This window comes from Podarcis raffonei, chromosome 4 (genome assembly GCF_027172205.1).
Source record: "Podarcis raffonei isolate rPodRaf1 chromosome 4, rPodRaf1.pri, whole genome shotgun sequence".
Classification (NCBI taxonomy): domain Eukaryota; kingdom Metazoa; phylum Chordata; class Lepidosauria; order Squamata; family Lacertidae; genus Podarcis; species Podarcis raffonei.
Genome location: NC_070605.1, coordinates 35622908 through 35638066, shown reverse-complemented (window position 1 = coordinate 35638066; position 15159 = coordinate 35622908). Strand labels below are relative to the sequence as shown.

Genomic DNA, 15159 nt, shown 5'->3' with positions numbered 1-15159 from the left:
TCTGTCTAGCTTAGCATTGTCTACACAGACTGGCAGCAGCTCCCCAGAGTTTCAGAAAGGGGGTATTTCCCAGTCCCACCTGCATATGCTGGAGGTTGAACTGGGGACGTTCTACATGCACAGCAGATGCTCTACCGCTGAGCTATGGCTCCTCCCAATGGGTCCCTGGAACAATATGTGTTATTTGTGTCTTGGAGGAGCCTTCAGAGTTTGCCCTTTTCAAACGGGACTGCTTAGAGTGGGTGGGTGGGTGGGTGGGTGGGTGCTGGATGACAAGAAAGCAAGAAAGCAGTTGGGTTCCTTCATATATATGTATATATGTGTGTGTGCACATACGCGCACAAGCTTGTGGGGTCAGTCTGGGTGATACTCTGGTTCCTTTCGATTCTTGGGTTCCGACATCTCTGGGCATAGAGGTATATAAAACCAAGCTTGCCAAACCAGTTCCTTTTTCAAAGAAATGGCTTTGGTTCTGTGTGCCAAATGGGCGAGGGCTTTCCCCACCCATCTCATCTGGCTGGTATGTAGAAGGATAGCCAAGTTGTGGTCAGTGAGCTGGAAAGAAGATAAAGCAGAAGAGAGAGAGAGAGACGTGTTTGCTCTTTGCTGGACTTTGGGGCTTCCCTGAAAGCAAGATCTATGAGGGTGTTAATGCTGTGAGCCCTTCCATCCTATTCTCAGGTTGTGTTCAAATAAAATATCTTAAAAGACAGCAGAGTCTCAGCTGACTTTCATTCCAAAGAAACAGAACCCTGGGTAAGTGTTGGAACCCCTAAAGTCTCTCAGTGGGTGATGTGCACCCAGTTTTTCCAGATTTTTTTCTTTTCACAGCCAGCATTCTTAGTTCACTAGTCAAGCATAGTCTTCATTGGACTGCTTTGTGGGGTTTCCCTCCCCCTCCTTTAGAGTTTTTCTAAATACTTTTTTTTGTACTTCTGCACACCTCACTGCCCTAAGGATGATGATGTGTTGTTCTCGTGTCTGGTTGCTTGATACTGTTTTGGCTACTTAAGCAACAACACTTGGGGAATTCAATCGGAATTAGCATGCAGAAAGATGGTGGTGGTGATATCTCCTTCAAGTTAGACTCTCTTCCTTCAAAACTGGTCATACTCCATACATAAATGTGTCCTGGTAAAGCAGACAAAACCCCACTCTTTAATCACCTTGATTTTGTGAAGTAAAGGGTGGTATATACAAAAATCAATTATGTCACCAAAAGAGAGGTCCATCAGGATCTGGTTCCCAAGCAGCCCATTTGCCATTTCAGCACTTGGGAAACTCCATAAAAACATTCAAGTTTTAATGACTTTCTGAGTGACTCAAAAATCCCACAGCAATCGAAATAAATGTCACTGTGTGCTGGAGCCATATTCTGTAGGTCACAAGTAGAGACTGTCTATAGCAGAAGCCATGTTCTGTCACAGAAAGTTGCTTATCTGCACTTATGTAAGAAATCTGCTGCAGAAGATCCAGACCTACAGCTTTAAAGATGAGTGCCTGGAAGTAAATAACTCCTTGTCAGCAATGCCAGCTCGAGACATTTTGCTGCCTGGTAAAGGACAAGATGACACCCTTCTCCCATTCCAGAAGCTGACTGGTCTGGCAGCTGAATCTTATTTCAAGTGCTGGCGACAGTACAGTGCCCTCCACTGCACTTGAGGCAGCAGGCTAGCTCAAGGTAAGCTGCAGGGCATACAGGCAGCTCTGGCTTGCCACCTCTCCCTCTCCCACAGCCTCTGCCGCCTGAGACAGCTGCGTTACCCTACCCAATGGTAGGACCGGCCCTGCTTGTCAGAGCATACAGGGGGACAGACTTAGAAAGGGCAGTAGGGGAAGATAACCCAAAAGAGCAACTTTGCATAAATTACTCCTGTCCCACATACTTGTCGTCCTCTGGTAGTCACTTGCCTATATTCCCAGATATTAACCTTATCCCTGCATATTGGAATGTAGGAAGGGCCAAGTCACATCACTGGTGTATCTAGTTTAGTATTGTCTCTTTTCAGCGCTAAATGCCGAGATGAATTCCCCAAATACACTTTTCCAAAATAGTTTATATTTACTACATTATGTCAACTTAGTATGATCTTCTTTTGTATGTTCTCTCTCTGTATGTGCAATACATACAAAATTTAGAAATAGAATTGAAGAGCGGGAAGGGACCTTGAGAGTCATCTAGTCCAACCCCCTGTAATGCAAAAATATTTTTGCCCAACGCGGGGCTCGAACCCATGACCCTAAGATGAAGAGTTTCACGCTGGACTGACTGGGCTTTTAGTATGTGCATGCAGCTATATAAATTAAACTATTATTTATTATTATTATTATTATTATTATTATTATTATTATTATTATTTCTATACTGCTTTATATTTAAAGAAAAAACCGGTTTACATGAAATAAAACAATCCAGAATATAACAAATTCAAGCTTCAAGAAAATTATTTCAGATCCTACTCTGTGATATATGGCTTTCCCCATATTTTTTTACCTTCTTAATTTACATAGCTGCCCCATAGCAGAAGTACTCTAGGAAGCCAGTATGGTGTAGTGGTTAGAGTGTCAGACTAGAACCTGGGAGATTAGGGTTCAAATCCCCACTCAGTCATGAAGCTCACTGGGTGACTTTGGGCCAGCCACAGCCTCTTAAGCTATCTCACTAGTCGTTGTACCCAACCAAAAAAGCCATTTTAGGCCGCATCTGCACTATACGTTTAAAACAGCATCTTGCTGCATTTAACAGTTATAGTTCCCTCAAAGAATCCTGGGCACTACGGTTTGTAAAGGGTGCTGAGAGTTCTTAGGAGACCCTTATTCCCTCACAGAGCTACAGTTATCAAAGTTCCCTCAGAAGAGGGATTTATTAATTAAACCACTCTGTAAATTATAGCTCCACACCCTTAACCAACTGCAGCTCCCAGGTTTTTTTTGGAGGGGGGGCAGGAGAGCCAAAACTATTGAAAATGCTTGCTACTGCTCTGACTATATACTGAGGATATGGGCTTAGTCCATTGTCTGATGACATCACTGCTGAGTTAATAATTCTGCTGATGCAGGCCTCCTGTGATCTTCATCACAAATGTGACAATAACTTGGCTGTTTCAACAACTCTTAACAATGAGGATGGCTTACAGAGAAAAGAGACTTCAGACAAAACCTGTTTTAATAATAAGGTAATCTCATCTATTTAGATACATTCTGCATGTGAATGTGGCTAAGACAATGCACAGGTAGATACCAATGTAAATAATTCTTACCATGTGCCATAATCATCCCATTGAAAACAGAAAGAGCTTACAAAATATATACTAAAACAGTTTCATCAGCTGAAAACCTCAAGGTAAAAAATAAGTAACATGATTCAGTCATTATATTCTCATTGCAAAAGACCAGAGAAAGTTTCTCAGTTCTATTTCTGGGTTCATACATGAACATGAACAAGTTTTGGATAACAAGTTTCTCTGTACTGCTGAAAGACAGGAATAAAGACATGTAGATATATTTCTGTCTGTCTCTTTCCCCCCTGGCTCTTCGGCGATCCTTTTCAACGTGAAAAAGAACACACCATTCCTCCCCCTCCCATAGCCAGGGGGGAAAGAGACAGACAGAAATATATCTACATGTCTTTATTCCTGTCTTTCAGCAGTACAGAGAAAACACGTCTGTACCCTCACATCACAACTGCAGAGAGAGAAAAACTCCACCCATGTACTTCCAGTACAGGGTCATGTGCCACTCTGAGCTAATATCCGGCACTCAGTACACTGTCTCTTGTTCCCACGGTACATTCCAATAACATCAGTTTCCTGTTTACCATTCCAGCCACCTGGAGCTCGCTTCTGCATTGCTCCTTTTTCGTAACAATATATCATTAGCCACTCAAGAAATTCTTCAAAATTAGGTCCTGCCTTCTGGAAATATACTAAAAAGCAACCAACCATCTTTTGGTTATCTTAAGGGAGGCTCACCAGGTGCATTCATTACATATATTTAGGGACCAGGCAAAAAATTTTCTCTTCTCCCAAGGATCACAAGGCAGTTAACAAAATAAAAACACAAAAATATATAACACAGTAACAAACGAAAAAATACACCCCTCCCCCAGTTTAAAAGGCCATAGATTGTTTAATTAGGCAAAAACCTGGGAGAAGAAATGTTAAAATGGAACATATTCCTTGCTGTCATTTGCCAGGTAATGTTTAGTACACACAAGTTATGCAGCTTTGAGTTCTGATGTTTCATTAATGACTAATTATGAATTCATTAACATCATGTCATGACACCACGAGCCAGAGAATTAAAATGATAAAGTGGTTGTTTTTCTCTTTGAACATGAATTTTGCAAACTTTTCTTTTTTAAAAATGGATATACCGTACATTGGAGATTTCATGCTTTCCAAAGTAATTAAGGACATCATTGGCTTAGGTACAGAAGAGATGAATACAGACTTTACTATGTGTTTGCCACACATCTACTATGCATTTGTCACACATATGCACCTGATGTGTGATAAAGTCTTCCTTACCACTCCTAACCAAACCACCCAGTGAGAAAGCTCATTCCAGGATAGTTTGCTTGTAGACGTTGTGTGGATCATAAATCCACTATTTATTTGATTTAATCCTTAGTATAGATGTAATGTTCATTGCTGTATTGACCAAATGCTTTTGAAAGATCATGTTGAAATAAATTAAGAACCATTAATTAAATTACATTCATTATATATTTTGCATTACAGTATTCTTGTCTCCTGCTTTTGTAAAATAGCTTACCATAAGCAACACTTGATCATCTACCAAACATTACATATCTATCTTTTTCAGAAATATATTCTTAGTGGCTGTGGTTGTTTATGTTTGTATTTTTGGAAGGAAGCCATTCTGAAAATAACTACTTTTTCAGTTTTCTCCCCAACCTCCCTGTTTTGCTTAGCCCTTAAACGGAAGGACATCATGAACAATGAATAAAGAGCAATGAAGATTTTCTGCAAATGGTGGTGGAGGAAAATCTGACTTCTACTGAACATCTGTGTGATTGGCAAGTCAAAACACCAATGCACTCCCCTCTTAGGAACAATGGAGAAACCTACTAAGCAGCAGATACACAAAATTGAATCCCAGGTAGGTGGAGGGGGGGAATTGTTTTCTGTTAAATGGCACAAATTATTTCTGAAGGTGTACTAACAACATAAAAATATGCTGTCTTTGAAAGAGATTTATTGTTGCTGTATGACAAATAGCCAGACACAGATGCTGTATTGGTCCTCTTAAAACTTTTGTTTAGAGTGTATACAGTACTTTACAAAGAGGATGTTGACATACTATCTCTCCTCCAGTAATTTATATTGTTCTGAACTAGTCTTTGTTATTGAGCAGAGCTGCTCAGATGTGTGTACACAGTTCCCAGACTTAAGGGCTGTCACATGGAAGAAAGAACATGCTTGTTTTCTGCTGTTCTGGAGAGGAGGACTCGTACCAGTGGCTTCGAGTTACAAGAAAGGAGATTCTGACTAAACATGTGGGGAAACTTTCTGACAGTAAGAGCTGTTTAGCAGTGGAACAGACTCCCATGAAAGGTGGTGAACTCTCCTTCCTTGGAGGTTTTTAAGCAGAGGTTGGATGGTCATCTGTCATGGATGCTTTAGCTGAGATTCCTGCATTGCAGGGGGTTGGACTAGATGACCCAGGGCACTCTCTTCCAACTCTTAGATTCCATGATTCTATGATTTTCTCTTCAGAAAAGTAGCTCTCTTCTCTGCATAGTATGAGGGCAGCTGGGTGCACAGCAGACCCCACACAGAACCATGCATCTGGGAGATATTGAGCTTCATTAGATGTCTAGAGGTTCTAGTGTTCTGAGAGAGGGAGCAAAAAAAAAATTCTTTCTCTACTTTCTCCATGCCATGCATAGTTTTATAAATTTCTATCATGTCACCTCTCACTTGCCTTTTCTCTAAACTAAAAAGTCTCAATTGCTGAAAACTTTCCTCATAAAGGAGTCGCTCCATCCCCTTAATCCTAGCTCTCTGCCTGGTTCCCTGTAACCTCACTTCTCACAGGGAGGGAACCGCCAGAAGGTCCTCGGAGCTGGACCTCAGTGTCCAGGCTGAACGATGAAGATACCAGTGTGCATATTTCAGTGCAGCAGCTGTGAAAAAGGTGAATTCCATGCAAGGGATTGTCAAGAAAGGAACTGAAAATAAAACTGCCAATAACATGGCATTAAACAAAAATGTGTACAGTTCTAGTTGCCACACCTCAAAAAGGATATTACAGTATAGAGCTGGTAAAGGTTCAGAAAAGAACAACCAAAATGGTTAAGGGGATAGAGCTTGTCTGAATAGAGGATAGAGTAGGGTGTGTTGAGTGCATGCAAATGCTAACCTACAGTACAAAGGCTAACTTGATATTCACTACTGCAACCACTTTTGCCTCTAGCCACAACTACCCAGTGGTCTATGGCCTATGGCATGTTGCCTAGAAGGGAGTATAGCCCCTGGGCTGAAATAGATTCCCAACTCCTGCTTCATAGACTACTCTTTGACCCAAGGCCACTGGGTGATTTATATATTAAAAAAGTTTAGAATTTAGAAGTAATATGAACTCTGGAAAGAACAAAGTGTCACTGACTGTTGGGAAGGGGTACCATAATGTGATCGGCGAGACAGGAGAATAGCAGTGGAAACATATGTTTGTTCCAGGAGAGGGGTATGAGAATGTGGTAGAAAAAGAAGAAATGAGGCAGCGGAGATGTGGAAGAAATAAAAGAAGTGTAACAGGTGACCCAACAAGAGGTTGTGTTTTTAGACTTTAGATAGCTTCAGTAAAGTTTTGGTTCCCTTTATATAGAATTTTAAACATACAAAGCAATTTAATTTATACATTTGTTTTGGATGAATATTTAAAACATGTGTGTTACTTTTATACAAACAGAAAAGAACAAGCTTTGACATGGAATATCCAGAATAACTCCCAATTTGTTTTCATACAGTACATGATTATATACAGGTGTTTACAATACAGTCGTACCTTGGATTCTGAATGCCTTGTGAGTCCAACGTTTTTGCTCCTGAATGCCGCAAACCCAGAAGTGAGTGTTCCGCTTTGTGAACGTTCTTTGGAACCCAAATGTCCGACATGTCTTCCGATTGGCTTCAGGAGCTTCTTGCAGCCAATCGGAAGCTGTGTCTTGGTTTCCAAACGTTTTGGAAGTCAAACGGACTTCCAGAATGGATTCAATTCGACTTCTGAGGTACTACTGTATTGTTATCTATGAAACTTAAAATCATGCAGCAGAAGTCAGCAGTCAGTACGTATGGATGATTCTTCCTCTTTCATGAGCCTACTGCTGAATCTTTGCTCAGCTTCCAACTTTAACAAAAGCCATCTTCAAGGCACAAGCCTTTCATATTTATATTTGTGTTTGTAAATTAACACATTGAATGGTTGTCTGACTATTTATTGCTCACGTTGGTTAGATAAATGTTTCTGATTGAATGTAGTGGTTTTTTTAAACAGGTCTATACAAACAGCTTCAAAGGAATACAAAGTATTTTAATTTTAACATTTATGCTTTGTTCTACTTATATAACACTTGCAGTTTTAGGGAATAAAAGCTAAGTGTCAGAATCTATTTTATACCGTCATTTCTTTAAAAAGTCAGTCTATCCTAATGGATGCAAACACATTTCCTCTTTATTCCTGGGTATCATGGAAATTATTAACTATGTTTCCCTGCTGCAAATTCCATGTTGTGTTCTCCTTCACCTTGCTCTCTCTTTGGCTCCTTCTTTTCTCCCGCTTTCTTATGAGACCTGCTCTTGGGAATATGCAGTTTTTCTCTTTCTCTCCTCTCTTTCATCCCTTCAGGTTCCTGAAAGAAAAAGAGCACTGAAAATTAATTTAATAATATGTCTATGGCATGTATATGGTAACTGAGTTAATGTTCCAATTATTAAATATTTTTCATATTGATTTACTATAAGTTTAAATATAATATAGGGACCTTTAAAGAAAGAGAACTACACTATCAAACAGCTGAGTAAAATAGCTCAAGATAGCTGGAGAAGCCATTCAAATCTAGCTGACATCATGGTTGACCCAGACCAATTAATTATTTCATATTGATATGAAAGTGGAAGTGGTGGTGGTTGGGCTAAGCACTTTTTATATCCGTTCCACTTCGCCACTGGTAAAGTATAAATTACGTAAAATTAAACACATTGTTCGATTAGATTAGCATATACAAATAGTTGCACTTACCAAAGAAACTGAGCGCTTGTTTTTGAAATGCAGTTGCTTCTCAAAGGATTCTGAAAATTCCTGGATGGAGTTTGATCTACTGTTTGGTCCACTTGTCCCCTGGGAAGAATTACCATTTGAGGATTTTTTGCTTGCCTTCATATGACAATGGCATTTTGTATCTTGATCTTCTTGCAATTCTTTTAGGTGGCCTGAGGATGGGATCTTGGTAGAACCATGAAGCCTTGTCATATGGATGGAAGAAAGCGTGGCCTGTAAAAAAAAAAAAGAAACATTATGCAATAAAAATAAAAATAATCTTTATGCAGAAATTTGACACAAAATAGGTTTCATTACTCTATTTCATCCATGATATGAAGTCACACACACGTGTGTGTGTGTGTTTTAAATCACATGTCTACATTCTTGAAGAGATGTAGATCTCTGGCTGTTGCTACATACTGCGGGGCAGTCAAAATAATACTTTCTTTACGAACACAGTTTTTAGTCACCCGCCTTGACAAAATGAAATAAATGATAAATGTATATTATTTACATAATAATAAATAAACATAAATGTATATTATTTATCATTTCATTTGTTATGCGTAAGGAAGATATTTTTATTGACACGCACTGAGGAAAAAAAAGAAAATAAAAATAAAATAAAGTAAAGTAACTGCCCTCCCCGCACCAGCCATTTAACTTTATTTTTCAGCATTATTCCTGCTTGGTTGCTTTTAGGTAATTAGGAGGTAACCATATATATATTTTTTAGAAATCTAGTGGCCCTGTTAAATGCTGATAACCAAATCCCCTTTCTAATGGTTTACAGCACAATCCTATATGTACCTTCTCAGAATTAAGTCGCATTGAATATAATGAGTTCTACTCCCAAGTAAGTGGATATAGGGTTGCAACCTTTAGTCATACCAATATTGTGCCAGAGTGGAAATGGACTCATTATTTTTCAATGACCTGGAATCAGCTACTTTCTTACCCAGTGTCCAAGCATACTTTGAGGTTGGTTGTTCTTCAGATGCTAGATTGGGAAAAACTCTTTAGGCCTCATCTGCACTATAAATTGAAAGTGGTATCATCAGAGTGGTTTTACAGTCAGTCCCTTTTCCCAGGGATTTCTGGGAATTGTAGCTGTCTGAGGGAAATAGGGATCTACTAACACCTCTCAGCACCCTTAACAAACTACAGTTCCTGGGCTTCTTTGGAGGAAATGGTATAATACTGCTTCAAAAGTACAAAGCAGATGAGGCGTTGACTGGAAGTATTTCCTTATGTACCTTTTTCATAGATTATTGCAGCCATCCAGCTATTGGATTCAAATGAAAGGCTTTCCACAGGAATTTCCTGCCAGGATTTTTGTCAGATGTCTTGGACTTCTGGCTAGAAGCAACATTCTAGTTTGTAATATTTACCTCCCATATGTATTTTCTCTCCTAATGTTTTTATATCTGGTTCTGTAAGTACCCTTGATTAAAATTTCTCAAAGCTTGAGAAAAAGGATAGTTTTCATGTGACAGCTGAATACAATAACACTCATCTTTTAAAAAGTCATTATTTATTGATTTAAAACCTGCAACAGTTAATACTAAAGTTCTCAGGTTGTTCAGGTAAAATGTGAGAACAATTCAGATAGAAAGCAGTCTGTGATAATGATACAAAGTTCTTACTGTGAGGTGAGGTTGGTCCTTCAGTAGCTGCTGCATTGGGAATTCACAGGAGCTGTCCAAATGTGGGTAATATAGTATAGATGCAAGCTCACTAATGTCAGCTATAAAAACTTCCCAAAGAAATGGACTTTTTGCAGTAAGGAAAGTGAAAGAGAAATGCACCCAAAAGTGTGGAATGAATAACAGGAAGGGATATAAGCACTCCACAAGCAAATCAGGATGAATGCTCAGTGTTGTATAACTTTACCATATTAAAAGATCAGAACACATGTTCAATAAATAGTTGATATAATTTAATTTCCATATAAGCTCTGTGCAAGCAAATCAGGATGAATATTCAAAAACTAGATTGAAAAGCCCTTTGTATTTTCCAAAGCCTGTTTGTAACCCCAGCTTTAGCTTTAATAAACTCCTTCCTTAATTTGGGCCCACTGTGTTGTGGTGACGAGACACCAAAGAGCAGTGCTTGCCCTATTGCACCTTCCTATTCGTTTCATGCTACTGAGACAGAAAAACCCAGGATCCTGCTATGTTACTGGGGAGCATAGCTGTCAACGTTTCCCTTTTTTAAAGGGAATTTCCGTTATTCCGAATAGGCTTCCTCGCAAGAAAAGGGAAAAGTTGACAGCTATGCTGGGGAGTACAGAATTAATCATGTTAATTATAAAGCTGTTTCTAAATTCCCTTTGCTAATCTAGCATCAGGAGGCCCCAACTTTAGGAGAACATGCATACAGGAATCAAAGCCACTAACAGCCAATTTTATGCAAGATTCCCTTGTGGGCCAATACAAATTCCTGGCACCATTACCAATGGTTTGTAGGGAATCACAGGGAATTCCATTTTGCTTTTTTGGGGGGGGCAGGGAGGAAATCAGAAACCTCCAAAAACTTGAGAGGTTATCTGATACAATGAAGTGAGAATTATATGCATGTATCTGTATCCGGAAAGCCATTCAAAGAACAGAATTTCCTATCACAAGCTTTTAGTGAATTGTTCCCACTGTGACTACGCAGTGAATATTGATCTGATCATAGAAGCTCTCCTTTAGGAAATGGGCTGTAAATGAGTTAATTGAAAGATTCTAGATCTTCTGATGTTTAAAGGCAAGTTATAGTTATAAAGAAGGTACTACAGATATGGACAAGTAGCTTTAACTGAATTATTTATAACTAAAACCAAAGAGGGTAGGAGGCTGAGGACAAATGCTGTAATTTCACAGAATAGATAATCTAGTTCTTAGAGTACAATTTGGGTGTAAAGAGAGGCTCATTTCCCTCCTTGCTGTTCTACTGATCCTATGAAAGACTTTTAGTATGACAATTAACTACCACAGGCTGTAGCGCTGGTCTTTAAAAAGGTTTTTAAAAATCATGGAGGATGCATTTATAGATGTTGGACACACTAGCTAAATGAAACTTCCATGTTCAGATTACGTATACCTCTGAACAATTGATGTTAGGGACATTTATGTCCATTTTGTAAGCTCCCAGAGATATCTGGTTGGTTGTGGCTAGGAAAAAGTAGTGGACTGCATATATAATGGGTTGTTTTCACATTTACTTTACTCTAGAATTGTTATCATTTGTTCTGCACTTTTTATGGAAAATCCAGACAATCACATGAGCAAATATGTACATTATAGTGTTGTCTGTTTTGTCCTCCATTTTCGATTTGTGGATTTTGAAGTTTATTCAGTAATGACTGAAAAAGTACTATTGAAGCTTATTAGCACTCGTGCACATTTAATTAAAACCTTCCAATTTATATGTTCGGCTCTTTTAATGCTTCCTGTTAACCATGGCAATGGATTTTTCATTTGTATATAGATTTATTTATGTTTCTATATAAAAATAACATTCTAAAAATAGGATGAAATCAGTCATTAAAGCCTTCTTTAGAGCTAGCAATTAAGAGAGGCCAATCAAGAGACAATTAACAGGTTATTCATCAGTAATTTTGTTGCCATGCTCATCTGGAAGCAATAAAAGGGACAGAAAGAGCAAACAAGATCTTTTAATTAATGTAGCAAGAGATCTTTGCTGATATTTACAGTACTTTTAGTAGTCGTTGTAAAATAATTTTAGCCATGGGGAAGAGCATTGCTTCCCAATATATTGCTATATTAAGTGCATTTTAATACTGTTCTTAGCTAACAAATGATGCCGTAGCAGTGTTATAGGGTTACAGTGTAGAAACTGGAACTGGAAAATGCCCTACTGCCTTTCCTCATAAAAGGTGACACAGGTGCTGGGTTTTTACAAGAGTAATGAATAAATTTTAAAATGTTCAAAAATAGTGTCAGAATTGTTTTTAAATATGACATACCTTAAGCATTTGTATATCATGTTTTAGTAGTGTCTCTCTCTCTCTCTCTCTCTCTCTCTCTCTCTCTCTCTCACACACACACACACACACACACACACACACTGTATGCATTAAAAATAAACCTACAGATAAAATTGTTCCCTAACCTTTTGCATTGGCAATTTAAGCACAGCTTTGTAGAACATCATTTGTTTTAGTGACAATTTTGGGATTTGTTCATCAAGATTTTAGAGCCAACAGGAATTTTGCTCACAAAAAGCGAAACTATGTGGACTCCAATACTCTTACATGCACACATTCTTCTTGCCCTGTTCACTTCAGATGGAAAATACCAAGTACCCTACAGTACTGAATTTATCTGGAATCTTCCTATTAGATAGAAAAAGTGGGATGGATAGTAGATGGAATGGTGAACTGTCAATTGGGCACATGTTGGAACAGATTCAAAATTTGTTCATTAACTTATTAACCTTTTTCCTAGTGATTCTCAGACACCATCACCCTCCAACAGGAGCCAAAACAGTGAGAAACAGGGCTGGGGGTATCACCATGCTTGAAGGAATCCTAACTACAACCGTGTGTTTTTTTTTAATTAAGCCTGAGGGACCAAAAGACACAAAAAGCCCCAGTGAGCATGCTCACTAGACACAGAATGTGGAGCATCAATTGGAAAAGAACAATTGAAAACAAAGGTGTGCGTGGAATGGAATGGGGTGTCCTAGGGAAGGCCATAGCTGGCTGATGCACACCCTGAACAGGAACTCGGTTAGGAGGCAGAGATACATCATAACGTTTTGTTGCACTTGTATATGGTAATATGAACTTGGAGATCCCATGCCTATCGGAAAGGCAGTGGAACCGGACCACCCACAGAGAAAGCCAAAGGTTTTGTATACCCAAAGGACTCTGCTGGGATACAGAAACATATTCTTAATTAAAACAAAAAACCAAAACAACTCCATCCCCTCTCTGCAAAAAAAGCCTGATGGAGACTGAGCATATTCATTGCCCTCCGGGATCTGGGGAATGCTGAGGTTATTTCAAGGTCAGCTGAGAAAAGGATAAACAGAAGAGAGAGTGGCTTGTGGTCAGAAGATGCATGCTGTGAGACACACCTCTTCCCATCCAAATCTCCCCTGCTCTAGTTCAGGATTCTTTAATCTATTAAAGAGTTCTGATCCAACTGAAACTAAATTAGTTGGGGCTTGTGGGGAGATTTATAAGGACTGGGGGGGGGGCGGGTAAACCTTCCTCTGCCCCAACATTATTTAATCATGCCCTCTTGCAAGGATCTTTTACATGCAAGGGATGGTATGCTTATGGAAACATAGACAAGGGACTGTGTTTGATTATCTTGTTTTAGAGCAATTCATGTAGCCATGGAATTTGCAATGTGCTATGGGAAATTTCCCAGCTCCCCACTAATTCTGTGCAGACTCTGAACTTCCAAATAAATAAACAAAATTTAAAAATACAGTAACTAACACAGCCAGAGCGGAACTTAAGGCACCCTCCTATTTCACAGTGAACTTCATTAGTAAAAGACGAAAGATTTATATGATCTGAAGAGAAACCAGGGTATTTTCACAACAAGCTTCATACTGACTTTTCTTCCATCAGCTCAGATTCATACATACAAACAAAACATGTCCATTAATTCTGGCCGTGCAAATTTGACTCAAGGTCTTATGGGATAAAAACATTTCCTTCATTCAATCCTGAACAATTCTCATGCTTGAGTTCTACAATATTTTCATCTATATTTTATTTATTAGCTCTGGCTGTGGAAATTTACTGTATTGACATGGATGCTAAAAAGCATTTAGGATTCACATCTTGCTATGTATTGGATTTATAAAAAATAAATAAAACCACCACCCAATAATTCAACCATAGGTCTGAAGTACACAACCACAGGGCATGATCCTTTCTCTCCCATTTTGTTGCTTTCTCTTCACATTCTCTACTTACGGTCTTACCGGAAGAGAGGCTCTCCTTTCACTCAGCGATCTTATCTGCTGCTTCCTGTGTGCTCTGCTCTCTCTTTCATCAGTCACACTATGGCCCCAGAAACTACTCATCCATTTTGCAAAGGAAAGATCATCATCCTCTTCATAGTCCATGTACAGACGGGAAATATGTATGTGAAACAGCACTGCTGAATTATAGCCACACAACTATGAGGGAATAGTGCTGTAATTTCAGATTGGTCCCTTCTATTTAGAAAATGCTACCACCTAAAAGCAACCCAACAAATATATATTAGTGCAGCGCTGCCCTTGGTCTTGTCTATATATGTACAAGCCAAGCCCTGGTAATCTATTTTAACAATTGCTACTTGTTTCGAACCTTTCCATTACAGAAATTCCCAATGTCACACACCCTGCAGGGTGGCAAGAGAACTGGGCTGCCTGCTTCATAGTCTTGCTGTTGACTGCACCAGCTGTCAATACCAATGGAGAGCTTTCCATGATAACATGCCTGCAAGGCTCAGGCTGTGATTTAGATCAGGCTTGCAATTTCAGGAAGCAGAATTGATGTATTGACCATGTTCAGGAACTAGCACAGTATAGATCTTAAATGACTGTACAAAATAACATGTTCTCTCTTCCAATATTCAAATTACACATTGCATCTATACAAAAAGGCTCTCCTAGGAAGATTTTAGAATTTGGCTAACACTACACTGTGCCAACCAAAGACTGGTTCCAATCTGCCACTGTATGCATTTATACATTTATTCCTCTTATAATTATGTTTCAGGATATATTGATATTTCCAAAACAGAAAAAGTGGTCCAACTGTGGAAAATATAAACACAAACTTTTGAAATCTATATGTCTAGTACATAAACATGCAAAACATTCATCTGACCACACTGTCTGGTGAAGAAACCATAC

General features: G+C 38.9%; 2 protein-coding genes across 5 annotated transcripts in view; one reads left to right on the top strand and one right to left on the bottom strand.

Annotated features, from left to right (window-relative positions):
- Positions 1-3079: 3079 nt before the first annotated feature.
- Positions 3080-15159, top strand: part of TOMM70 (translocase of outer mitochondrial membrane 70) — a 38994-nt gene continuing 26914 nt past the window's right edge. The window contains exons 1-2 of one of the 3 annotated variants that reach the window (XM_053386188.1): positions 3080-3176; positions 4937-5124. In XM_053386188.1, the coding sequence (XP_053242163.1) occupies positions 5080-5124 (45 nt within the window). In that variant the 5' untranslated portion in view covers positions 3080-3176; positions 4937-5079. Of the gene's footprint in view, positions 3177-4906; positions 5125-15159 lie in introns of all 3 variants that reach the window. The other 2 variants (XM_053386189.1, XM_053386187.1) reach the window with 2 other exon arrangements.
- On the bottom strand, positions 6828-15077 carry LNP1 (leukemia NUP98 fusion partner 1). Of its 2 annotated transcripts, XM_053386192.1 has the most exons (4): positions 14609-15077; positions 14239-14496; positions 8266-8517; positions 6828-7876 (listed from the first exon to the last, which is right to left on the bottom strand). In XM_053386192.1, the coding sequence occupies exons 2-4, from the start codon at positions 14380-14382 to the stop codon at positions 7724-7726; spliced, it is 549 nt and encodes a 182-aa protein (XP_053242167.1). In that variant the 5' UTR covers positions 14383-14496; positions 14609-15077; the 3' UTR covers positions 6828-7723. The 2 variants fall into 2 exon arrangements, with proteins under 2 accessions (XP_053242167.1, XP_053242166.1); XM_053386191.1 differs by having other exon boundaries at positions 14239-15077.